General features: G+C 29.6%; 3 protein-coding genes and 1 non-coding gene across 4 annotated transcripts; 3 read left to right on the top strand and 1 right to left on the bottom strand.

Moving 5' to 3' along the window:
- Window positions 1-645: 645 nt before the first annotated feature.
- LOC106777683 (tobamovirus multiplication protein 3) lies at window positions 646-10,470 on the top strand. The gene is made up of 11 exons (XM_014665380.2): window positions 646-967; window positions 1,076-1,166; window positions 1,280-1,332; window positions 2,190-2,282; window positions 2,406-2,477; window positions 5,631-5,703; window positions 5,795-5,840; window positions 8,204-8,267; window positions 9,391-9,444; window positions 9,531-9,608; window positions 10,064-10,470. Exons 1-11 carry the CDS (start codon window positions 797-799, stop codon window positions 10,154-10,156), a joined length of 888 nt encoding a protein of 295 aa, XP_014520866.1. The 5' UTR covers window positions 646-796; the 3' UTR covers window positions 10,157-10,470.
- A 1,201-nt stretch (window positions 10,471-11,671) lies between these two features.
- Window positions 11,672-13,877, top strand: LOC106777992 (pentatricopeptide repeat-containing protein At5g13770, chloroplastic). Its single transcript, XM_014665855.2, has one exon. It carries the CDS (start codon window positions 11,679-11,681, stop codon window positions 13,566-13,568), a length of 1,890 nt encoding a protein of 629 aa, XP_014521341.2. The 5' UTR covers window positions 11,672-11,678; the 3' UTR covers window positions 13,569-13,877.
- A 3,262-nt stretch (window positions 13,878-17,139) lies between these two features.
- On the top strand, window positions 17,140-18,288 carry LOC106776829 (putative clathrin assembly protein At1g25240). Its single transcript, XM_014664293.1, has one exon. The coding sequence runs from the start codon at window positions 17,140-17,142 to the stop codon at window positions 18,286-18,288; it is 1,149 nt and encodes a 382-aa protein (XP_014519779.1).
- A 2,006-nt stretch (window positions 18,289-20,294) lies between these two features.
- Window positions 20,295-20,367, bottom strand: TRNAR-UCU. Its single transcript has one exon. It is a non-coding gene; the product is annotated as a tRNA-Arg (tRNA).
- Between the last annotated feature and the right edge of the window lie 7,257 nt (window positions 20,368-27,624).

The raw sequence follows: 27,624 nt of genomic DNA, 5'->3' as shown, positions 1-27,624 counted from the left end.
CTCAAGTCAAACCTATAATCAAATTAACTTAAAAAGTTCAAACTCATTTTCACATCTCTAATGCATTTTAACATTTTTAATAACCATATATTTTATTTTATTTTTATGATATAAGTTTAATTAATAAAGAATAGCTATAGATTAATAAAATTTATTGCAATTAATTACATTTTTATGAATTTATTATTTGACTTATAAATGAAGATAAGAATAGTAGTTTGTAAGAGTTTAAGGAAAATGATGAAAATTTTTATAAAATTTTAACAAGATTAAAAACTTGAAAAAAATATCTTAACACATAATTTTTGATAATATTTTAACATAGTATGTATACTATTTTTTTTACCAATTTATTATTTATTTATTATTGTACTAACATACTCTAAATATAACCTAATGAAAAAATTATATATATATATATATATATATATATATATATATATATATATTATATCAAAATATTATAAAAAATCCATGATAACATATCATTCCTCTTAAAAATACACATAAGTTTTCTTCCATTTTTAAAGTAAAAGATTAAATAGATATTTAATGTATTTCTATAAAGTTAACTAAATAATTAATTTGAGCTTAGAATATTAAATATTAAATATTAAATACTGAACTGTGTGCCATCTTCATTCTGACCGTCTCACTCACGCTCACCTAGATGCGCCCACACGCATTAATTATTCGTTAATATCACACGAGCTTTCTTCGGACTACTTATTCTCTTCCCTCCATCGTTTCTTCCTTCACTCTCGGCGCGTGTGATAAACTAGCCGTCGATTCGAGAATGGGCAACGACGGCGTGCCGGAGACTATGGCCGAGGTCATGGCCGTGGCGGCGGTTGACCTTACTGACGCATCCAACTGGTGGAACGACATCGACGACTCTCCGGTGTGGCAGGATCGTATCTTCTACACCCTCGCCGTACTCTACGGTATCGTGGCCACCGTAGCTTTGGTATCGTCCCACACTCTTTCAATTCCAAATTAGGTTTTTTGTTTTTTTAAAAAAATTATCTCTAATTATTCAGTTTCTTTTTTAAATTTTTATTTGATTGAATTTTAGGTTCAACTGGCTCGGATACAATTGAGAGTGCCGGAGTACGGTTGGACCACTCAGAAGGTCTTTCACTTTCTCAATTTTTTGGTGAATTCGGGTTTGTATTGTTCAAACCTTTTTTCTTCTTCTTCTGCATATCTCTGAAATGATTTTTTATCAATGTGATGCAACGTTTTGTTAAGGGATTATGCACTATTTTTGGTTTTGCAGTTCGGTGTGTAGTTTTCATCTTCTTTAGGAACGTGCAGAGGTTGAAGCCAGAGGTATAGGGAATGGAATGTAGCCTTTAATTTCGGTCATTTTCTTCACATTAGATCAGTTGTTTATTGTTCGAGTAAGCCATCAATTCAGTTCTCGAATTATCACACCTTCTGTCCTACTGAATTCTCAAAATATAAAAAGAATAATAAGTAGTCCTTAAAGTTTTATGACATGTATGCCTCTTTGTTAATTCCAAGGTTAGGGTGTTTTAAAAGTATGCATCTTATATAATTCTCTTACCATCTCAAATTCCAATTACTGTGAACATAAATAGCAACAACAATGTCTGAGTATTGCATATTTTCTTCATTTGGTGTCTCTTTTTAAGGGTCTTTGTACATAATTATTCTGACAATCAAAAGTTGGATTAATATCTATGCTAAAAATAGTTGTGCTTAGTCGTATTTTTTATGTTAAACAATAAGAAAGTCAACGAACAGGAAATGCATATACATATTATACAAATATAAATGCCTAACGGAAGCAATGTCTTTTCTCTTTATAAACATAATTCTGCGTGTTTAGGACACTAAATTGGTGCTATTTGTTGCTTTTGGTTCTAGTTCTTAGGGACCAAATTGATGTTTTTTTCTGTAGAAAAGGGATAGATGAGATAAACACTAAAGAAAAGGGACATGTTCTACTCATGTTTAAAACAGTTTCATTAACAAAGGGACTAAGATAACAAATGTCGCAAATGTTTAGGGATTTCTTAATAACTTTCAATATTTTAAGGACCAAGTAGGAGAGAGAATAAAACTTCGATGACGAAATTGATGGCTCACTCTTTATTATTTTCTATTTATTGAATTTGAGATTCACTCTTACACTTAGTTGCTGCATTTCCTTGTGTTTGTAGATTGTTCAACATATCTTGCTTGACGTGCCAAGTCTTGCTTTCTTTACAACATATGCCCTTTTGGTCCTGTTCTGGGCTGAGATTTATTACCAGGTAAGTATGATTTGTTGTACATTTGCTCCCCTAGGGGTTGTTTGTCTTCTGTGATTTTCTTTCCATGTCAGTTTGTTTAGCTGTCTGGTTTTGATTCCGTCTCTGTGTTTAATGCTTTTGCAGGCACGTGCTGTATCGACTGATGGACTGAAACCAAGTTTCTACACAATCAATTTTGTGGTTTATATTGTTCAGGTGAAAATTCTATTTATTTAGGATGTTTGTGTATGTAATAACTATTAAGCGATGATTGACTTTGGTTGTGACTCACTACATGTTTGCTAAAAGGGAAAGTTTATGCAATATCCAATATAGAATGATATTTTAGTTAATATAAGGATATTTTGGCTCTATCTTTCTTCACGTTAAGCTCACTAACTATTTTAGATAAACAGCCCTTAGGTTCTGTGTAATCAACTATTGAACGATGTTTGACTTTGGCTACGACTCACTACATGGTCGGTAGAAGGACAATTTTATGCAATATCCAATATAGGATATAGTATTTTCATTGATTGCATGGTTATGGTTGTAGAGATATGAAGAAAAGAAGAATAATTTTTTGTGCTTCTAAGTGACAATGTACAAGCATTTAATAAGAACAATCTAGATTCAAATATTTTTACCTTGAAATATTTTGGACGAATTGTGTTTCCTGCTCTATGTTGACACCCTAGATTTGGTAACATGCCTTATTTCATTGACATGTAACTAGCTTCCTCTGTTTCCTCTTTCTGCTCTATGTAGAAGTGAATCAAGCAAGGCCTAGAAGAAGCCATTTATTTTGGCTCTAGCTTTCCTCACTCACTCACTATTTTAGATAAACACACTATTATTAAGTTTGCTACTAATTGTACATTTTAAGTTTAAGCTTGGTACTGATTGTACATTTTAAGTTTAAGCTTGGTATTAATTGTACATTTTAAGTTTAATGTGTAGTGTTCGAATTTGTAATTCGGTAAAATGTCTTTTACTATAGTACACCATGTAATCAAATAATAATTCAGTCAAACCTAAAATAAAACTAAAAGTGAATATAGTGAAGTCAATATTCTTATAATTTTTGTTATTAATGTTTGATATTTATATTGTCTTATGTTATTTTATATATTTATTTGTACTTGGACTCAACCCGTATTTTCTTTATTATAAATACATTACCCTATGTATTTTCTACACAAGGGAGATTAACCCTCAGCCAAATTTTCACTATATTCAACATGGTATCAGAGCCATGGGTTAGAGTCCATTTTAGCAAAATTTGTTATTTGTTGGGTATTGTTCTACCCATTATCGAATCAATATCGGACGACCTATTAATGTCTAGTCTCATGCATGAGGTGTATATACCTTAGCCTGAGGGAGTGTGTTGAAAGTCCCACATTGATTAGAGATGAGACCAATTCACAATATATATAAGTGGGTACAAACTTCATCTTACAAGTCAATTTTATGTGATTGAATTAGGTTTAAAGTCCACTTCTTAATATGATATTGGAGTTAATCCTATACCTAGTTTTCACTATATTCAACCATTTGTAATGAAAATGTTTATAAGTGTAAATATTGAGTTACCACACCTGCTAACAAATTGAACATGTGGAAGTTGAACATTCTTAAACCCGACTTTACTGATAGGTATGCAGACCTATACGAAACACGTTTGCTAAACTGTAAACTAAAATCAAGCAATACATCGAGTTTCCAAACTGTCTGTCATACAATTTTCCTTCTAATGTAAACCTTTCCCTTGAACCAATCATTCACGAAGACCTAGAATTGATTGTATTGTTAACAAGCTTGGTACATACAATTTATATGTACCGACTTGAGGGAGAATGTTAAATATTTATGTCTTATGTTGTTTTACATATTTATTTGCATTTGAGCTTAGCCTATATTTTCCTTAATATACATTACATTATCTTGTATGTATTTTCTACACAAGGAAGATTAATCTTATACCTAGTTTTCACTATTTTCAACAATTAGTAATGAAAATATGTAAATAGAGTTATCACACCAGCTAACAAGTTAAACAATAGTTATACCCAGTTGTCTAACCACCTTGATTAGACCAATCCACTAACATTCAAAGTTTTACAAGATTTTCACTAGAAAACTATCATGAAGCATCTTGTGCACCCTATTATAAGAATCACCTTGATCAAGAACTTATACTGTACTGAACATCTTGTATTAATCAATAAGAGACTTAGGTATCTCATAATACCCAAGTTTCTACCATAGCAGGTCCCTTTTGAACATGTTTATGGCTCACTAAATATGATACTTTACTTTGTTACTATTTACTCAATTTCTTGTTGATTACAACCCTCTACTGACTAGGACCCATTGTAGATAACCCTTTTTGAGATATCAACCATCAGCTCTGATACTAATTTATAACATCCAAGCACTGTGGGAACCCTCTCTTAAAAACTAGCTGTTAAGGAGGGATAATTGAGTATCTTATACTACTTGAGGTGAGACAGGCATTCTAAAATACCCGAGTTCGTATCATGAACAAATGCCTTTTGCCTTATTTCTACCTTTCTGGAGTTGGCAGATGCCTATGCTGGCTCTTTGTTTGATCATGCAATGAATGTTGAAGGGTTTCTTTGCCAACAATGGTCAAAACAATAAGGTTTATTTGTTTCTTTTGTTGGACCTAACTGGTGATAAAAACTTTTTTACAAGGATTATAATCTTGGAGGTTGTGTTAGTGCATCGTTTTGTGGTCCACTAGTGGTTTACTTGTCCATAGTTGTGATTGATTGTGGCTTCACAACTTTGCTTGATGTGTGGACCTAGAGGGATTAATAAAAAAACATTTATTTGTCATCTGCTTTTAATGTGCTCAAAATGATGTTTGTGATAGCTGATCGCTGCCATGAAACAATGAAATGGAATCAGAGGCAGATTGTTCTATTAAATGCTGGTATGAAAATATGTAAAGGGAAATGATAATCTGGGCTGATTCATGAGGTCCAAGCTCCTTCCCAAGCCTAAGTTTCCAGCCTATGCCACTTCTTTGCCACCTCCCGAATACCCTCACTTTCGCTTAAAAATTTCATACACACCTTCTGCCACTACTGCCCACTTGACAGTTAGACCAGTCTCTCATAATTATGATCAGGTGCATTGCACCTTTTCCTCTCCTCTCCTGACATATACCTTGGGTATTTTATTAGGGGTTGTATTGTATCAGTTGATGTTAATTAACTTTTACTATTCATTGTACCTATCTTTTGTCTCATTAGTTCATATGCATTGAAAGTTTTAGGTTCTGTTAGTTTTGAGTTTGATGAATTTGACCCTACTGATTTTTGGTCTAATTTGTATCAGATTACTTTGTGGTTAATATTGTGGTGGAAACCTATCGATGCACTGCTCATTCTTTCTAAGATGTTCTTTGCAGGTTTGTCTGTACTGGAATTTGATCTGTCATTTCTATCGATTGTTACTTTTATCAGATTTTACTAATGCATGTAATAAATATGTTGCAATAGGGGTCTCTTTGTTTGCAGCCATTGGTTTTCTTCTCTATGGTGGAAGGTAGCTTATCTGTATTCATATCTGACTCACTTTGATGTGATTGGCATGAAATTGTTGTGTTTTAGTTACTACATGCCCCCATTGAGTTGGGAATTTTGTTTTTAAAGAGAAAAATGAAGTAGAATAACAACTCATTGAAGTAGCAGAATGAAAATTATATGTCTTGGTTTTTTACATACTTTGTATATTGGTATCCATCTGTATTGAGATCAGGGTCCAATCTTGTAGTGAAAATTGTGTTGTAATTCTCAATAGCATGTAAAGTTTAACATCATAAGCTATTGGTGTGGGGTAGGGTAGGGCTCTTTATCCAAATTCAGAAGTATATACTGATCTTTACCATGTTTGAGGTCTTGTTTGCAAGTGAGTTATTTTCAATTCCAAGATTCAACTGTTGCTTTGTGTCTTGATTCTTCTCAAAAAGAGAATTTTAAGTTTATTTCAACCTTACAAAACCATCTTATAAGGTAATATTTTAACTCTTTTATATACTAGAATTTGACCATATTTATAGTTGATGAGAGATTTCCAATACACTCTTATGTTGAGGATTTAACATCTTGAGTGTGGGAATAAAAGGAGGTCCGATAACAGATGACATGATAGGTTTAACAAACATTACTAGGATAGATTCTAATATCATCTTAAAAAGTAGACTTTAAGTCATACTCAACCTTACAAAACTGATTTGTAAAGTAAGGTTTATGCTAACCTTAGTTGATCATATCCTTAGTTGTAATGAGATATCTAACAAATATTTTCTTTATTTGGGATCCGATCTTCTCTAAGATTTCTGATAGGTGGGGATTCCTGGTTCTATGAGGTGGTAGAAATATAAATATAACCAAGATATCCATCAAGATGGATAAAAGGTGGGGGTTCCTGGTTCCTTACGTGCTGTAGTCCCTGTAAGCAGATGTCTTATCAAAGGCACTGTTTTACTTGTGATATTTACTGTGTTCTTGCAATGTATGGATGTGGATATTCCCTTAAACACTCTTATCCCCTAGTTACAATAATAACTAGTTAAAAACAACTAAAGGTTTTTTTTTTTTTTTTTTTTTTTTTTTTTTTTTTTTTAGTTTAGGCAGATGAAATTATGCCATTTAGGAAGACTGTTATTTCAGATTTGTCCTTTTAAATTGGTTCACCAAGAGTTTTACTCCATATTATTCTGTCTCTAATTATTTGACTATGCTCCATCTGATCAAGCTTTTATTGCCTGGGCTTCCAATGATTTTCTCATATCACTAAAACCATCTCAGTTAACTACAGCATAGTATGAGACTCTTTACTTTCACCAAAGGCTTTGAAATTAACTGGCAGGAAAATGATATCATCAATTACTTGATGCCAACAAATTGGTATCAAATCATTTTTGTTGATCTCTTGTTGCCACAGTCCAAAATAAAATATTTGTTGAGCTTTAAATTTCCGTATTGGTCTGTTGATGAGGAAGAATCGACTTTTTGGCAAATGAGGTAAACTTTGGGCAAGAAAACATTTTTTTGTTTCATCAAGGATTACTTTCCTTTCACATTTCATCAAATATACTGAGCAAAATCAAGTGAGAACAGTTTCGTATGTGGGTTGTTTTTGGCAGGGGAGGGAAGAGAGGAAAAGTCAGTACGGCAATTTATATTCAAACTAGAAATTATTGAAACTGGGACAGATCTTTTGAAAATAGACATGAAACCAGCTTAACAAGTTGATGGATGCTGATTTTGTGTAGTTAGTCGCGGTCTTTTTTTATATTACCCTGAGATTTTGAAAATTTCCAGCCTATATTTTGTTGAGTGTGTTAACAGTTAAGTCATCATAATTTTTACCAGCGAGTTATGTTCCTGCATCACAATCCTATAGAGGGATGTTTGGGCTGTCTTGGAATTTGGTAATAAATGAGAAATAGATTATGGCATTTCCCTTTACCAAGCTACTTAGTGACTGTACCCAACTCCCTGATCAATGCTAGTTGGAAATTCCTATTTAAGGAGCATATTTTTTCAAGACTATTTGTTTTGTTTTTACTTGTTCAGATTATGGCTATCTAGTGATCTATCCATGTTTTCTTAAAAGAAGATATTTTTGAGCTATAGTGGCTTGCTAAATGAATTTGCTTCTCTGTTTACTTGTGTAACTTACCGTCCTGTTTTTCCATGTCTTGTTCTCTAATGAAATTTCCTCTTGCTTAAAAAATAATTTTTTTTTTAAGCCAGATAAAGCGACTAAATCTAGCACTTTAAACTTCTGCTTTTAAATTGAAATTTGAATTGTCAGTGTGCACTTATGTTTTTGCATACTATATGTATTACCTTCTTGCTTCCTTTTCTGATTCCTGCAACCCGTTTTTTGACGTTTTCCAGACTGTTCTTAATGCTACAACGCTTTCCCGTTGAATCCAAAGGGCGACGTAAGAAGCTGCAAGAGGTATGCAATTTGATGATGAAACATTTTGAATTTCAATCAGTTTAAGAAATATACTTATGAAATGTCTTAATATGATTAATAACCTTACGTTTATAAGTATAAGGTCTCAAATATTAGGGTAAAATTGAATAACTTTATTGCTAAGAGTACATCATATATATATATATATATATATATATATGCAAGACAAGAGTGGGAAACTAAATTTGGAAAGATAATAACAACACTTATTGTAATAAGATCCCTATGATTCTGCTGTAAATAGTGAATATTTTTTGGAAGCCCATATCTAAAATTTATTGTAAAATCTATCTGAGACGTTGAGTCCAACAGCAAAAGGAAAATTTCCTAATGTACTGCTGAACATGTTAGAGAATAAAAGTACCTATTGGTTTATCAATTTTTTTGAGAAATAATCTCATTTTCTCTATTTTATCTCGATTGGGTTGAATCAATTCTCTGTTTTCCTCCATATTTTCAGTAGCTATGTGTGCTTGTCCTCCCTTATGTTGTCTCCTTTTCTTCCCCACTCCTTGTCACGTTTTTTGCAGAGCCCAGTCTCTGCTGGGTGGCTTTCCCTGATGTTAAACTTAACGGCCAACTATTGCCAGGATCAATTCATGTTGGACGATACTAATATATCAGGTTAAATTATCTGACATATACAGTGAAAAAGGAGAGAGGGAGGGAAAAAGAAAAGGAGAAAGACATAATATAGACTGAGTAACTATATGACCTGATACTGGATGGATATTTTATGGATATAATCTGTTAGGTTCCTAGATAGAGGAAACTAGGAAAACAAATGCAAACTCCCAAACTCACTGAATAGACCTTGTATTATTGATTCTAGGGAACAAGTACAGCATTAAGGAATCCATGGGACAATGTTTCCTTCACACGGGATGTCAATGATCCTGTCAACAATTCTACAAAGCATCCAAAAGTCCCCTGCATACAAGGACCCCCTAACTATATAAAAAAAAAAAACTCACTCATCTTAACAATCTGACTAACAACTACTTTTTAATGTTTCCTCCTAAAATACACATTGCATATCCAATAAAAAATCTGAAAATGTTTTAGATATATTCTGACAATCTACATGATGCTTCTATTGTAGGTTGGCTATGTGACAACCATATGTTTTTTATGTTTCCTTGTCAGATGCATTATGGTGAGAGCCCCTTTTTATTTGTAATTCTTAGTTATTTCTGTTTTCTTGCTTTCGAAGTTGAGTTTGATTATATTTTGTTGTTTCAGATGTGCTTTAATGCATTTAATAAAGATGCGAACCTTGATGTCCTTGATCACCCCATTCTAAACTTCATATATTACCTGGTAAGTTATTCGTGTTCTTTACTTCTTTTATTGTGGTATTTATGTCACCATACTCCTTACCGTTTCTTTTTTAATTGGTAAGGAAGATAGGAGGAAAATATAGGTGGGAAAATGGTGTTTGAGGTGATTGATTGAACCCCAACTTTGAACATCATCTCCTCCCCTTCCTCCTACATAGATGCCACTTGGCTCCGAAGCCATTGGCTCCTTAATGTTTCTAATTGTTATATTAATGCTTATATACCATTTGTCATTGTTTTAGCTGTCTCGTTTATACTCTTTTCGGGTTTCCTTTTCTTTAAGCTGTGTGGTGAGGCTGAGATATCCTGTGCCTAAATTTTTTCAAACCTGAACTGTTAGAACCCTTCTCTACTTACATTCTACTCATTCTGGTACTTGTAGAAAATGTCTCTCTCCCGCAATACCTCTTACTGTTTTCCTATTTTTTGTTGCAGTTGGTGGAAATAGTGCCTTCTTCTTTGGTCCTTTTCATCTTGAGAAAGCTTCCACCAAAGCGTGGTATCACGCAATATCACCCAATTCGCTGAAAAAGGGCATTATAAGTATTCACTATTTTATTGGATGATTATAAAAGTCCTAGGTAATTTTTTAGATAGAGACAAGTCAGTGTTCAATGTACCGGTGTCAAAGCTTGTATCATGGAACGTGATATATATATTTAATGTATTCTCAACCGTATTGATCTGTGTTATCACTTATCTTAGATGTTAAGCTTTGGCTCTAGTGTGGTTAGTTTTGTGATCCAGCATTTTCATACGATGATAGTAGGGAGAAGATGACAGTGTATAAATAGTGTTTTTAACCGCTACGAGTTCGTAAAATATCTCGTTCCATCCTTTCATGTTCTGTCATATTTATTAAGTTGCTACATATCATACTTCCATTTCTTTAGTGAAGCTTTGATTTTGTGCGGAGTCGATTCTTAATTTATTTGACCTTTCAATTTTCAATTGGAATCGGAGTTGTGTACCCTAACAAAATTGAGTAGTGAAAACGGTTTCCCCGTGAAATGACCTTGTTTGAATACAACCATTACAATTACTCAAGATAAAAACCAAAAGACAAAGTAAGCTTACCTGTTCAGTACTTGCTTTCTACGTATTATTGCATTTGAAGATCGAAGAATGCACAGCTGGGTCACTTAGTGTTTGATGAAGTGTGATTAGTTTAAACTCTCTTGCTTGATTCCGGAATTTGCTTCTTCGTAACCAATGTTTCCCATAGAGCTTCTTCAAGTCATATTATGATGAGCTACCCGTCACTTAGTGTTTGAACGTTTGGTTTGACTTACCTTCCATTAGGACTCATAGTTTTGAGGGAAATACAATTAGAGAAAATAATAATTATGTCTATCCAATCCCTTCTCTCTCTTTTTAATGCCAAATAAGAAATAATGTAAAATAAATGCACCTGGGATGCAACATTGTTTCATGTCATTGTCTATACAGAAGTTAGTCACAAAATAAATTATTTTAACATAGTTGAAATGTCATTGAATTATATTTTAAAACAAATAGTTTTAGTTTGTCCAATTGTATTTACTATACAGAATTGACATATTCACATGTGGTAAAAAAAATAGTTTCAAAATGTGTCAGTTGATTAACCGTTTTTTACAAGATTAAATAAAAATAATGCAACAAATAAAAGGCTATTGAGTACCTTTAAGTTTATTATAATTACATTTAATTGAACTGTTCTTATGTTCCATTAATATTATTTAATTTATTAATACATATCAAGAGAAAACGATAACATTAAAGAAAAAAAAAATTGTCTTAAACCACTAGTATTTATTTTTTCTTCATTCTTAGAACAAACTTATATTTGAAATTTATTAAATATAAATGAATAAATAAGTGACCATTCATAAAGACACTGATGTCATTCTCTGCTGCACAAAATAGATGAATATGGGTATGGCTAGGAAAGATTGACGTGGCGTTATGGAATCGGAAATGAAACATTTTCGGTTGTTCCGCACCACACGTTTTTACTTTGTGGCTAACTTGCTCCACATGTTTGAAGATATATCTATTGAGATAATGAATGCCACAACATCATCTATGTAAGGTACTCATAACTCAACCAAAGTGTTCGATCTCTTCCAACATGGCCATTTCATGTTCTGCAGAATGGTCTCTTGCTTGCACAAATTGTTCAAGAACAACCCATCACCTGCATGCAGTGATCCCCACGTGCCACTTCCCTTCCTGGTGCACAGTCTCACCTTCTCACCCACGCTTCTTCCATGTCAATTTCTCAGCTTCTCCCACACCCATTTTGGAAGAAGAACCTTCCAACACCCCCATCATCCATTTAGATGTTAACTTTGCTGATGTTCAACAATATTCTAAGCCAGAAGCTGAGAACTTGAACGAGTTTTTATGTGGGTTGTTTGAGGATCCAAAAACAAGGGAACTTGCGTTTGACTACTACCAAAGGTTGAAAGAGAGGCCAGAGTTTAGGCCTAACAAATCAACACTAAGGTATGTGATCAGGTACTTGATGAGTTTGAAGGAATGGGATTTGATTTTATCAGTTTCAGAAGACTTTCAGGTTTACCATGTGTTGCCTGATAGGGCTACTTGCTCTAGCTTGATTAAATTTTGCATTAAGCGTAGGAAATTCAGGATTGCTGATGTTCTGCTAAATGTTTTTAACTCTGATAGTAAGGTTGCTTTCTTAGCTTGTAGTTCTGCCATGGGAAGTTATAATAAGCTGCATATGTTTAGGAATACTGTTTTGGTCTATGAACGAATGAAATCCACTGGTATTCTTCTGGATTCTGTAGGTTATTTACACATTATGGAAGCTTACTCTAAACTTAATGAATGTGACAAAGTGGTTCAGTTGTTTCATGAATTTAAAAGTAGGAAGTTAAGAACTTCAGCCAGATATTTATCTCAAATTTATGGGATTCTATGCGAGTCATTGGGGAAGTTTGGAAGGGCTTTTGAAGCACTTGATTACTTCAGAGAGATGACTCAGAAGGGGATTTCTGAATACTCAATTTATTCCACCTTGATATACTCTTTTGCGAGTTTACGCAAGGTTGATGTGGCTGAGGAACTTTTCAGAGAAGCTAAAAGCAAAACAGTGATAAAGGACCCTGAGGTCTATTTAAGGCTTATGCTTATGTACATAGATGAAGGTTTGTTGGAGAAGACATTGGAGATTCTGAAGGCAATGGATGATGCGGATGTGAAGGTTTCTGATTCTATAATATGTACTATTGTCAATGGCTTTAGCAAGAAAAGAGGGTTTTCAGCTGCAGTTAAGGTTTTTGAGGATCTAGTTTCCAAGGGATATGAACCAGGTCAAGTAACCTATGCTTCAGTTATAAATGCATATTGGCGTCTTGGGCAATGCAGCAAAGCAGAAGAGGTGTTTGAAGAGATGGAGAAAAAGGGGTTTGACAAATGTGTTTATGCTTATTCAAGCATGATTGTGATGTATGGGAGAATTGGGAAGGTGAGTAGTGCAACAAGGTTGGTAGCTAAGATGAAAGAAAGAGGGTGCAAACCAAATGTGTGGATCTATAACTCATTGATAGACATGCATGGGAGGGAGAAGAATTTGAAGCAGCTTGAGAAGCTGTGGAGAGAGATGAAGAGAAGAAAGGTAGCACCAGATAAGGTGACTTACACTACCATCATCAGTGCTTATAACAAGGCAGGAGAATTTGAAAGTTGTGTGAAACTGTTTGATGAGTACAGAATCAATGGTGGCCTTATTGATAGGGCCATGGCAGGTATAATGGTTGGTGTGTACACTAAAATTGGTCAGGTTGATGATCTGGTGAAACTCTTGCAGGACATGAAAACAGAAGGGACAAGACTAGATCAGAGGTTGTATCAGTCTGCTTGGAATGCTTTTAAGGATGCTGGGTTGCAACTGCAGGCAAAATGGATGAAAGAGAGCTTCCTTGTGGCATAGTCTTCTTTATATTTTTCAAACATTTCGCCAAATCTGAAGCAGAAATATCTGAAACCGGTTAGCAGCGTGATGCTTAATTGCTTTCTCTGTTATTCCAAATATTGCAGTATATATATTTATACACCATGTATAGCTTTCTTGCTTGTACAATTATTTATTAGCCCTTTTCTGTTATATATCCTTGCAAAATCAAATTGTGATATAGTAACAAGATCGAACTGCATATAGGTTGCTGTAAAGTTATTTTTGTAACCAAACATGAACATATAACTAAGCAGGAAATCCATTTTATCTTCAAAATTTCCTGAATTATGGGTCTTCTACTTTATGCCGTGTTCAACTTTTTTTCATCTTTACTCTATTACGGACCAATAAAATATGACACATAGTCTTTTATCAAAAGGTTGTTAAGATATCATGGTTCATTTCTCAATCCATTGGTGTAGGAACACTTATTTCGGCCTCTAGGTTTTGGAACATGACATTTTAACAACCTTTTGACAATTGGACAAGTGTCACCACTTTATTGATGTGTTTGAATTTATTTTTAGAAAAATATTTGAAATGAACCAATCAGAAGTTACCACGTAATATTGTCAAAAAATTATCAAAAATAAATTATTATAAAGAACTTTTTTCTTAGGTTTTTTACATGATACGAAAATAATTTCACAAAAATGTGTTCATGTTGATCGTACAAAATAAGAACATTATTTCATTTTAATTATGATCGATATTTTTAGTTAGTGTTATTAAAATTAGCTTTGATTAGATCTATCAGATGATTAATATATTATCTTAAAAAGGATTGAGTCACTTTAGTTCAGTTTAACAGACTAAACTTGTTTAGTCACTAAATTTTTCAGATGAAGATATATTTAATTTTATATATTCTCGTAAAATTATATAACTTTAGGAAAATAATAAGGAGTTCATTTAGTCTTTATCCAATGAGTTAATTGAGTTAGGTTAAATCAAGAAACATATGACTCATGAAAAATTGACTTGAATTAATCCATTTGACCAATTTATTTAGGATGAAAAATGGTATAAATTATTTTTGATAGTGTAATCAAATTATGCTTATATGTTGTAGAACCTAATCAACCATGTCAACCGAAAAATTGGTAAACTGGTTTCCTGTTTGTTTCATTTTGACCATGAAACCAGTTTGGAGTTGAATTAGTTTGATAAAAATTGGAAATAAAAAATTCATATAGATAAAAATTAGAAAAAACAAAATTGAAAAAATCATAATAGATAAAAATTGGAAAAATCAGCCAAAAGCTCAAAGTTTGAATTTTTTGTTTTTAAATAATTATTTAGATGTTACTTTGATTTTTCTTGTAGAGAGAGAGAGAGAGAAATAATTTAAAACAAAAAGAATGAGAGTACAAAAATAAAATGGAGGGAAAGATAAATGCTAAGGAAAAAAAATGTGGTATCACGAAATTAACATCTTTTATCCTTAAGAATTATCTTGTTGTTAATAGATAAATAACATCAATATAAAAATATAATAAAAAAAATTCCAAAATCAAAGAAAAACTATAATCGTTGTTTAATGACAATAAAAAAAATGTAAAAATGTTTACAATATAGACAACTCTTATATTTTTTAATCCTAGAGACTCAAAACAAAAATTTAATTCAAAAGTACAAAAGTATGAAAAAATCAAATGCAAATTTAAAATGTCTTTAACTTGAAGTAACTATCACTATAAACTTCCCATTATATAATTGTTAACACCGATTCTATTGGTTAATATGAAACTTTTCAAAATATACTATTTTCATCAACTCAACAAATAAAAGATGCAGTATAAGTGTAGTTAATTTAAGAAGAGACGGATTAATATAAAAGTATACATAATTTCATTTTGGATTTAATAAAGTAAGACTTAGGTTTAATAAAATCTTATTAAATCTTTAAATAATATATATTGGAGTATTCACTAAAAGATTTTATATTAATAGAGAATTAACTAATAAACTACTCAAATAAATTAATAATTTATTCATTTTATCAAACACTTTATATTTTATATGCTACCGAACAAAATTTGTATACTGATAGAATTTGGTACATATATCACTAATTAATTGTTTTTCATCCGTAGATATATATATATATTTTTTAAAACAATTCATGATTATCTTTCATGAGATAACATTCTTTTGGATAAATAGTATAATTAATATTTCTAGTATGGTAAAGAAAATATTAATATAAAAACTTTATTAATTTCATTTGAACTCTATTAATAATTGAGACAATCTTTAGATTGTGACCAATGTTTACTAAAGAGAAAATACAATTAATCTTAAGATAAGCTTTTCACCTTCGTTTTTTAATATTATAAATTTAAAATCTTCAAAAAAAAATTAATTGTATGTTAATATCGTAAACTTAAAAAAAATTATCACGATCACCATATATCATTTTAAAAAAAAAATCTTTAAATGATATGAGAGTTGGATGAGTATAATACTTAATCTCATATCATTTAATTTATCAAAATATATTTAATTCAATACATAATGTAACAAATTTATTTTCAACATTTTATAAGGTATTTTGTTTTTTTCATTAGAAAAATATTTTTTGCTATCCAATCTTTAATATTTTTCTCTCAGTTGATCTAAACATTATGTATTTATCAATCTTTCCTCAGTGTATGATTTGCTTGAAACAACATATATACACTCTTTTACTTAAAAATACACTATTTTATTTCATTTTTAAACATTCATCAAAATAAGAAAAAACAACTTTGTTCCTTTTATATAAAAAAAAAATTAAAAATAAAATACCGTAATTTTTTTATTACAAAATGAAAATGTGAACATAGAAACAAGATAAAGTTTCACAAAAATAGAAAATAACGAGCTCATATGCTTCGAGATTTGATAACAAATAGAAGTCCATGCATTATTCTTGAAATTATTATTATTGTTGTCTCAAAATTGACAACAAATAGAGGCCATGCATTATTCTCGATATTATTGTTATTATTATTATTATTTTCTCAAAATCGACACTTGGATCCTTCTGAAGAGAAAACGTGGCAAGTGTACAGAGCTTGAATGTGACAAGCTGGAGACGATTCACAAGATTCCATTTTTGACAGTTGACAACAGTGCATGCACGACGGTAAGAATAGCAACAACATTATATATTAATCGCTAATAATTTAATGAGTAAATAAATAAAAGGGAAATTACATGCATGCATCGTCTAAAGAAGCTTCGAAATTAAGGTGGTTTTAAGGATAAGCCACCTTCGTAGTACGCGGCATAACAAACCTTGACGAATTCCAACACATCAATGCCCCAAAATACAAGGCGAGACAAACAATATAAGCAATTATGTGAAGTTTACAACACAACATGGGTTGTTTACACCTTCAACATGCTTCCAAAACTATAACCAATCTTCACACATTACAAACCAGGTGAAAAACACAAGGAAAAGAAACAGACTCTCCACGACATATTCTTGTTCTTGTTCTTCTTCTTCTTCTTCTTGTTGTTCTTGCATATTGCATTGCAAGATCACAACACAGAGAAGATGACGCTGTGGATCAAGGCCACTGGAGCGTTGAAGGATAGGTACAGCATTTGGGTGGCGAGGCTCTTACCCAGTGGTCCATGCAGGAACCCTGATCTTGAAATGGTCATCATCAAGGCAACAAGCCACGACGAACAATGCATGGATTACAAGAACGTTCAGAGGGTTTTCAAATGGCTACGCACCTCACCCTTGTACCTTCAGCCTCTTCTCTACACTCTTTCAATCAGGATGGAAAAGACTCGTTCTTGGGTTGTGGCACTCAAGGGCTTGATGCTCATTCATGGGGTCTTCTGTTTTGATCTTCCCGGGGTGCAGAAGATGGGAAGGTTGCCGTTTGATTTGTCGTTGTTCAGCGACGGACACGTAAACCCTAACAGGGCCTGGGTTTACAATGCCTTTGTTAGGGCTTATTTCTTGTATTTGGACCAAAAATCAGCGTTTGTGAGGATGGAAGCAATGAGAGAGACCAAACGTGGAGGAAAGGAGAAGGAAGAGAGCGTGATGGAAGAGCTGAAGAGCTTGGAGAAGCTGCTTGATTTGATCGATTTGCTTCTGCAAGTGAAGCCCAGGAGCCCCCGCATGAACGTGGTGCTTGTTCTTGAGGCCATGGATTGTGTCATGGACGAGGTTTTGGAAGTGTATGAGAAGTTTTCTGCTAGGGTTCATCGAGTTGTGGAGAGAATACTCGACATGGGTGGGGAAGAGGAAGCTAGGGTTGGTCTGGAAGTTGTGAGAAAAGCTGAATTGCAAGGGAACAAGATGACTACGTACTTCAACTTCTGTAAGGAGATTGGTATCCTTAATGTTTCGGACTGCCCTGAAATTGTGAGGGTGGATGAGAAAGACATTGAAGAACTGATAAGAATCAGAGACGGAAAAGAGATGGAGAGTGAGGAAAGTGATGAGGAAAATGGTGTTGAGGATAATAATTGCAGAGCCATTGTGAGGTTTGAGGAGACGAAGCAGACGGATTTGAAGACTGTGATCACAGAGCAATGGGAAGTGTTTGAGGATGATTTAGCAGTTGATGTTATGGATGGTTCAACTGTCACAGCAAATAACCCTTTTCTCGACTATTCTTTCAGCCTCGTACCCTATGTTCCTGTTTCTAACAATTGTGTTCTTCCCGATTTAATTGTTTTGTAGCAACTACACATAAATGCAGGTTTTATTTTCAGCTTCTCATAATAAGGTTTATGTTTATGCTCACATGCATTCAATGTATTTTCTTAAAAGAAAAATAAAATCAAATCATGGAAGATAAAGTCTTTCTTTGTCTTTCTTTGTATTCGAGTTCAGAAACATGACTATTAAATTTCGTAATTTAATCAGAATTTTGGATAATGTGTAGAGAATTGAATGTAATGTCATTTTAACTTTAGTTCTTTTTTTTTTCTCTAAATAATGAAATATAAAATATATGAATTGTGACAATACATGAGGTGTTTTTTTACACCAAGAATTAATTAATTTCTATTATCCACTACATTTGGTTATAAGTAGAGCTAAGATTCACTCCTATTGAGCTAATTTTGTTTTACCTTTTGTTTTCTTTCTTATATCATATTTTACATAGTAATTATAACATTAACTAATTTATACTTAAATAATAAAATCTGAATTAATATTTGTTTAAATTAACGTTTTAATTATTTTCAGGGTGAGATAAATATTTTAAAAGTATAAATAAAATACTTAATTTTGAGTAATCATCTTTATGAGGAATGTTGTATAGTCCTAACCTTTTTTTCTACATATAATCAAATCTGAGCTCAAATATAAATTTACATTTGTTAGTGTACTAACAAACATAAAATTCATCAGCTATGGTTGTTTAAGTGAATATTCGTGGATTCATAGAAAGGTACAAATGCCTTTTAAATCATATAACTGATTGTCATTTGGATGTTGGGGACGGTAAATATTTAATATATTAATATCCTTTTGTTTTGCATATGCATCATTCATTTAAGTTAGTCTGTCTTACGAATTATAATAACTTATGAATATCTATTTACTAAAGAAATTTGTCTCTAAATTGATCATTAATTAATTAAAAACTAATTTAGATATTGATTTCTTTAGCAACTAAAATCTTAATAACTAATATTAGAAACCAATTTAGAGTCTGATTCACAAATCAATTATAAGTTTTGCAATAGAAAGTATTTTAGATATCAATAAGTTTTAGTTTATAAATTGATATATAAATTAGTCAATATAGTAACTAAATATTTTTTATCTCTAAAATTAATTGTTATTTAAAAATTTTCTTTTAATGTGTGGACGTGACACAAATGAGATTTATGAAGTATGAGTTCAGAGTATTCTCCCACTAGTGTCTTTAATAATGTGAAAGTGTTCAAAAATAGATTACCAATTATAGATAATCAATTACATATCCCAAAACAAAAACATTAAATCATCTATTGTTATCATGCTTTTAGTTCAACTTAATTTGGAAATTGTTATATGTACTGTAAAATCCCATTTTAAAAGCTTACAAGTGATAAAATAAGACATTATAAAATCAATAAAACAAAGTATATTGTCTCACTAAATAAATAACATATATAGTATTAATATAATTATCTCCAAAAATAAATAACCATACAAATAAAATGTATATAAAACAATTAAGATAACTTAGAGTTTTTAAAACTCCTATACAAAATAACTATTGGAAAAAAAAAAAATAGACTACTTCAAATCATTATTCTACCTTTCACCAAAGGTGCACCAACATCTATTCCTAAAACACAAGAAACATAAAAGAAACGATAAGGTAAACTCTTAATGACATTTTTTCTAATTTTGACTCAACCTAACTAAAAGAAATGCTATCAATTCTTCAATCAAACAAACAAAAAAAAAACTCTTAAAAACAAAGTTTAAAAAACTCTAAAAAAATTATATATTCCTACAAAAAATAATGTGTTTTAAAATAATAAAATTCCTTACTAACAAAAAAAAATTTATAATAAAACTTTTAAATATTAAAATAATCAATTCACACTATTTTTTCTAAGTTTTTACCTACAAACATCTATAAAAAAATTATAAATATATTGGTATGTCTCTCTGGGTTATGGAAAGGAGAAATTTGTGTTTAAGAAAAAGATAAAAATTCCTTATTCAAATCATAAAAGCCACACGCCCAGTGGGACTCGAACCCACAATCGCTTGATTAGAAGTCAAGCGCCTTATCCATTAGGCCATGGGCGCCTTTGATGAGAGATGAATGATTTGTTCATAATTAAAGATAACCACATATAAACATAGCTTAAACTTCCATATTATTTGTTTATCCTTTTTATTTTACCCATTATACCATCATATATTTTCTTTTTTATTGATAAAAAAGATATTCATTTGATTTAATATAAAAATGTAAAAATATATGCATCACACAATTAACATGAATATTTCTATACAAAATAATACGCATGGAATTATTTCGTTTTCACAAATACAAACTTGAAGTTATTGGAACAACATGAACAAATTTTAAATATATACTTTCATAACACTTAAAGATAAAATAATAATAATAATAATAATAAAGAATTACATTAAATTATACATATATCATCATAAAAAAATTTAGAAGAACACAAATTGTGTTGACTCAGTTATAGTCATCATTCACTAGTTTCATCTTTAATTTTAAGTCAAAAAGTATGAGATAAGGGTGAATTCCATGTCAATTTGTAAATGTATATTAAATGATGACAACTAACAAAGCAACCATAGGAAGAAATGTTAAAGTTATAACCCATAATTTCCTCTGATTTTAGAAACTGAGTTTATTGGTCTAACAACTCCAATGAAAAAGTGAAAGTGTAGAATAACTAAGTAAACAAGAAAAACTTATTTATATTGAGCACCTTGCTTTAACTTATCTTTAATTCTTCCTCTTAGGTACGACTTCACTAACTTTTTGGGTCATTAAGTTGTTTCTCTTAATTTCATGAATCAGTGATTAATATATATATATATATATATATATATATATATATATATATAATAAATTAAATAAATATATTTTTTTCATCATCGTTTTCAAAGAAAAAAAATTATTTTAAAAATTGTTCATAAATTGGTTTTAAACTAACTCGTGAGAGGAATTTTGATTGTATATGAACTTTTACTTAAATTAGTCCTTGGTGTTATAAACTTACTAAAGCTATTATTTAAGCTTAAATGAGTCTCTTATAATACTAAGACCTATTTGTTTAGTCCACATAATAGGAGCTTTTTTAAAAGTTTCAACCCACACAAATCCATGTAAAGTGGGTTGAAGCAAGTTTAAGGTGGGATTGGGTCATTTTTATTTATTTCTTTCCTTGCTTTGCAATCTTCTTCCAATAGTTTTTAAGTTTCACATCATATTTTATAAGTATCTTTTTTCTTTTTCACTCTAAACATTTTTCTGCAATGTTGAATACCTAACAAAAATTACAGTTAAAAATTTTTATTAAACAAAAGAGTAATTTTTTATTATGTAATATAAAAAATAATTTTGATTGAAACGAGTGTAATGATTATTTTATACAAATTTTGAAAAAACGGAACATAATTTATATTTGCTTCTAATTATAAAAACTTATTATTTCAGAAGAATATATAAATTTTGTTTTTACAAATAGCTATTCAAAATGATTTTTTAATTATAATTATACTACACGAAGGGACGACCGACCAGTACCGTCTGCAAGAGGACACCGACCAGTAAGCATTTAATACAATTAATAAACAATTAAGATGAGTAATTGTCGTATCAAATGCATATATATTATTTATGAATGATTGACATGATATATTATTTGGAATCCACTGAATATATAATTAACAAATTATATTTATATTGCATTAATGGCATTCAATGGACAGAGTAATTGCAAAACTTATAAATGTAAGGTGAATGACCATTAGGTAAGATCATCTGATTCCAGAATCACATTGAGACTTTAAGACACGTATCTGACTTGAGCGTCCGTGTGTTTTCTGCAGGTCCACCCCCTCTACGTGACAGAGATTAACGGATTAGAAAAGAGCAGCGCTGCAAGGAATGAAGTGCGTGATTCGCATCGGAGAAGAATAAGCATCTAGTTTAGATGTATAATTTTGATTATTTTGAAAAATTGAAATATAATATATGTTCAATTTGTTTTTTAAGTTCAAAATAAATATTTTTTATAAGTTTAAAAATTACTTATATTCGAATATAATCGTAAAATAACATTTTCTTTTAATCCTTTCATGTTTTGAAAGTTTTTATGAATTATTTTAATAAATTATTTAAAAAAATTATATATAAATAAGTTTTTAACTTAATTTTAATTTTGACACAGTTTCAATTTAGAAAAAAAATGTTTTTTTCTCAAGAATTATCCTTTAAAAATCAAATAAGTTATTATTTTTATAAAACAATACTAATATAACATAAATATTTCCGTATATCAAAATTGAAAAAATACACACAATTTTATAAAATAAAAAAAATAATAGATGTTAATATAATTGCAAAATTTGATTCAAGAATACAGACTCATATTTAGATAATTTTTCCATATTATTAGAAATAAAATAATTAATATGTTAAAAAAAGACTCGTAAGTTATTCTTAGTCTATAAGGTTTTATGATTATTTGGATCTCTAAACTACTTTTTATAAAGGATTTTTTTGGTTTTATAAACTTTTTTTTTATCTAAACACACATAAACTATAATAAAATCTTATAAGATGAACTAATCAAGTCTAATCAAAATTATTTAAATTAAGATAGCTCATCTATATATTAAGCTATTTTTGTTATAGTATACATCTTCATATGATAAAAAAAAAATCAATTATTGTGATGGAAAAAATAATTTGAGAGACCAAAAATTAAAAATAAAAATAAAAATCAATTCCAAAATAAGCACACTATTAAAAACAAAAAAATATATAAATATTTTTTAAGAAATCTAAAACTTATTTAATTCAAACAAAAATTAGAGTGCACTAAATTTTTTTACAAGAGGAATGTAATTTTAAGGGTAGTGGTTCAGTTATGCATTCTTATATATTTTAGGAATAAAAAACTAGGATGAAATGATGAAGCATTAGGGTTTGCACAGTACAGTGGAAGTACGTTAAAGGTTGAACAGAATTAATCCTGCAATCATGAGCAACATGGTTAAACAACAAAAGCACTTTTATGTCTGTCTGTAGAAAGAACACATACATATAAACAGACATCATCATCTTCCAGCTTTTCCCACAATCTAGACTCCTGTGAGTTGCTGAATCATCATGGAAAATGGTCAACATGTTATGAATCTGTATAATTATGTTTCTGTTTTCTAGTGCTTTGACTGGGATTAATCATGCTATTCCAACAACACCAATGCTTCCAAAAACAATGCATAATTCGGATACAAAATTGATGAAGTTTAATTATTAAATTACACATTGATAAAATAAATATTATTGATGTACATATATAATGATGAAACGTAGAATTAAAGCTTACTTACAATGAGAAAATAATTTATCCATAGATGGATGGAAATTAAACTCACACTATTTCTAAGGAGATGTATATTGGAGTATTAGTATATACAATATATAATATAATATAATACGTACCCCAAATATCTTTAAAATATTATAATTAATATCCTATAATATAATAACTTATTATATTACTAAAATATCTATTATTAATATCATGTAATATAATAATACATTATCATACTCGGTTATATAATTAAAATACATATTAATACTTTATGATATAATGATATATTTCATATTATAATATTGTGTTAAGATATTTATCATCAAATTATTTTATATATTAAAATATTCACAATTAATATCTTATATTATAATAATTTATTATCGTATATTACGAAGATATCTACAGTTCTATATAATATAATAATCTATTATTTTTACTTTTTATATTTTATAGACTCAAAAAGTTTATAAATATTTAATTTTATAACAAAAAGTATTCATCTCTAATTTAATTTTGATTATTTTTATATTTATCTAACTAATTAATATGATTTTTTAGGCACTCTGAATGATTTAAAAATATGTTTCTAATTCAATATAGATGTTCAAAACAACTTGACTACTCCAAAGTGTTTAAAACCTTCTAAAACCACCCTATTGACTCATACTTATTTCCATGTTAGATTTCTCTTAAACCAACAAATTTCAAATGATCTTACAACATGTCTTAAATTGTTGTTTCTTCCCTTAGACCCTAACTTATAAAACTCACCTATCAAAACCTCCATTTTAGACAAAAATAACTTATAACTTAGTCTAATCCACTTCTTCTCAACATTATAAGCAATTTGACACCACCAAACTTCAGAACAACAACACCCGTGACAATAATCAAGTCCAAACAGAATTATTCAACAAAGTTCATTCATTCAAACACATTTAAATACTAAAAACACTCATTTCAAGTATAACAACCACCATACATTAATCTCATATACTATTAACTATCTCATACTTCATAACTCAAAAAAAAAAAAACATCAGCTTCCCTTAAGTTATTAGAAATACTACCACAACTCTATACAACATACTACTTTTGTCTCAGCTTAAGAAACTATAGAAACGCTTACAAACTACATAATCGTGATAAAAATAAGTCTTTAGGACCACTTATAGACAAAGAGTTAGAAAAAGAAAATAAACGACACATGTGAAATATTCTATTTGTACGTGTCTTAAACTAAGAATTAAAGAAAAAAGAATAGAAACTTATTTGCTCTAAAAGAAACATTGATTGGTAAATGATGAAAAATGCATTGTTGTGATCTCCTAACACCTCCTAATCGTCAAACAGATGAACCAGGAGTAAGACTTCTTAGAAAGAAAGAAGAGAAATCAAGGAAAGAGTTTTGGAAAATGATAAAGATTTTAAATAATAAGACTTGTTTATGAAATTCTATTTATATTATTGAGTTATTTTAACATTAAAATGATCAGTCTTATTATTGTAAAATATCAATTAATTTTAATATTTTATTTTTTAGGTTTTTACATTTTTATTTTACCAGTAGACCATATTATTCATTCTTTTAGATAAGTGACTAATTTGATTTTTTTATTGAATTTTAATATTTTTTTGTGTGTTTTCAAAATATATTTATGTATGCTAATTTTAATATTTCAAAATATATTAAAAAATTAAAGAGACAAAAGTAATTATATATAAAACTTAATAATTTTTCACAAAGAAAATCATTCAAATGATTTTTCAATTAAAACAATAAAAAATTATTTGTAATATGCCTAAAAACACGCCCAAGTTCGAATTTTTTATTTTAACCAAAATCAATTAAGATATTAATACATATAGTACTGGAAAAAAATTATATCAAATTAGAATCAAACAGTCATTACAAATTTTAAACAAGTGTTACTTTTCTTCATCCCGATATTTTTTATTTTATTGATTTTTTATTTTTGAATGTTTTCTTTAAAAGGTTATCAACTCTCTAAAATCTATAATTGCATGAAGTTCTTTCAAATTTAATTTCTTGTAATATAAATTCAACTACAAGGTCTTAATCGATAATTTGAAAAAAATGATAAATCATGACATTTCTGCACCGTCTTTAAAATCCCCAAGACTTTTTGTCAACGTAATACTTTTAAAATCCTATACGCTTCTCTATAATTAATGTAAATTAAAAGCTTTAACAAATATTTTTCTAGACGTAGAGACGGTTATATTTGTTACTATATTAAATATTAAAAGAGTTTATTTCAATAATAATGAAAAATTTAGATGTAACATTTTATTATATCTTTTCATAATGTTTTTATAAATAAATATATATTTTTATATAAATTTATTTATTACATAAAATAAAATAATAAAATATATTATTTATTTGACGTATAATAACTTTATAAATTTTAAATACTTACAATTGTATTTTATTTAAAATATTTTTAAATATGAATACTTGTTTCTCTTTTTTAAAATATATGGACGCGTGTTTTTACTCTTCTTTTAGTTTCTTTCCTTTTTGGGTTTTTACTATATCTTAACATATTTATTTTCTTTAAATTAATACTCGATATTGTGAATTTTGTATTACAATTTTAAAAAAATTATGAAGAATAAATTAAAAAAAAATAATTTACATACATTATATGGACCATTATATATTACTATAAATAATAGTAGTTAAAAAATCATGACGTTATAGTTGACGAGATAAGTTGTGAAATTAAAGAGGTTGTTATTCCTGTGATTATTTCACAACTCCTTTCTTTTATACAAAATGTCAAAATTAATACAAGTTTTAAGTTTAATTGATAATTTGATTCATATATTTAAGTTGATAATTTATTTTTTATTTTAATTTTTTTTACAATTTGAATTATATATTTTGTAATTAAAATTAATTTGGTCTCTTTTACTAATATTATTAGATTAGTTAATGATAAATTCAATTTTTTATCTTTGTGGATAGTTTTTAGAGTTTAAAGAACTTCTATACTTATACAAACACATAATCAAATAAATACAAATTTTCTTTGCACATCATCACCATGACAAAAATCGAAGACCGACCTGATGATTATCAGATCAAAGATGACATTATGGTGACATTCTACAAGACTTTAACATTTGACATGTTAAGTCTAGGGTTGGTGTACTAAACATGATCAAGTACATCTCAACCATGTCAATATACATCTTATATATGTTCGAACACATATAAACCACTTAAACTAGCATATATTTGTCCCAAACGTATGCGGTCAAGGCAAAATCATACTAGATAGACCGTTGATACTGGTAAATCATGATTAAGCTAAACAAGAAAATGTTAAAGCAAGGTTAAGGTGGTAATTAGACCATGTGGTCCAGACTCATCCTATAAATAACTTATTCTATGAGGTTCATTTATTACATTCATTAATTATCGCATTTATTACCACCTAATGCACTTGGTTAAAGTAGAGTGCTTGAAGTTGGAGCTTTTTGTTTGAGTTATGTGAGAATAAAGTGTACTTAAAAAAAATGAGGAGTATCTTTAAAATTTTGAATGTTTTAAGTTGGAGTTTTTACAAAATATATTTGACTCTATGAAAATACAATCAATAATATAAAATGTCATTGATTTTTTTTCCAGCCAAAGATTAACATGATGAAATAAATTATAAAAAAACGGGTTAAATATGTTTTTAGTCCCTATACTATGGGACGATTTTGGTTTTAGTCCATTTTCAAACTATGGTACAATTTAGTCCTTCAACTTTAGAAAACTCTGGTTTTAGTCATTTTTATCAATTTTTTTAAACTTTATTTGTTGTTTTAAACATGTTTCATTATAACATTTGGATTGTTTACACATTTTTGCTTCAATATTAACTAAGAAACGTGCTTGAAACAACAAATAAAGTTAAAAAAAATTGGTAAAAAAGACTAAAACCAGAGTTTTCTA

The sequence above is a fragment of the Vigna radiata genome, chromosome 11 (assembly GCF_000741045.1).
Source record: "Vigna radiata var. radiata cultivar VC1973A chromosome 11, Vradiata_ver6, whole genome shotgun sequence".
NCBI classification, from domain to species: Eukaryota; Viridiplantae; Streptophyta; class Magnoliopsida; order Fabales; family Fabaceae; genus Vigna; species Vigna radiata.
Note: the sequence above shows the minus strand (reverse complement) of the source record. Positions and strands in the feature narration are given on the sequence as shown.

Bases quoted from the DNA above. Each gene is read 5' to 3' on its own strand.
- LOC106777992 (XM_014665855.2), top strand. From the start codon at position 11,679: ATGCCACAACATCATCTATGTAAGGTACTCATAACTCAACCAAAGTGT.
- LOC106776829 (XM_014664293.1), top strand. From the start codon at position 17,140: ATGACGCTGTGGATCAAGGCCACTGGAGCGTTGAAGGATAGGTACAGC.
- LOC106777683 (XM_014665380.2), top strand. From the start codon at position 797: ATGGGCAACGACGGCGTGCCGGAGACTATGGCCGAGGTCATGGCCGTG. The intron at 1,333-2,189 runs GTATAGGGAATG...TTGTGTTTGTAG, and splicing joins TGCAGAGGTTGAAGCCAGAG to ATTGTTCAACATATCTTGCT. The intron at 2,283-2,405 runs GTAAGTATGATT...ATGCTTTTGCAG, and splicing joins GGGCTGAGATTTATTACCAG to GCACGTGCTGTATCGACTGA.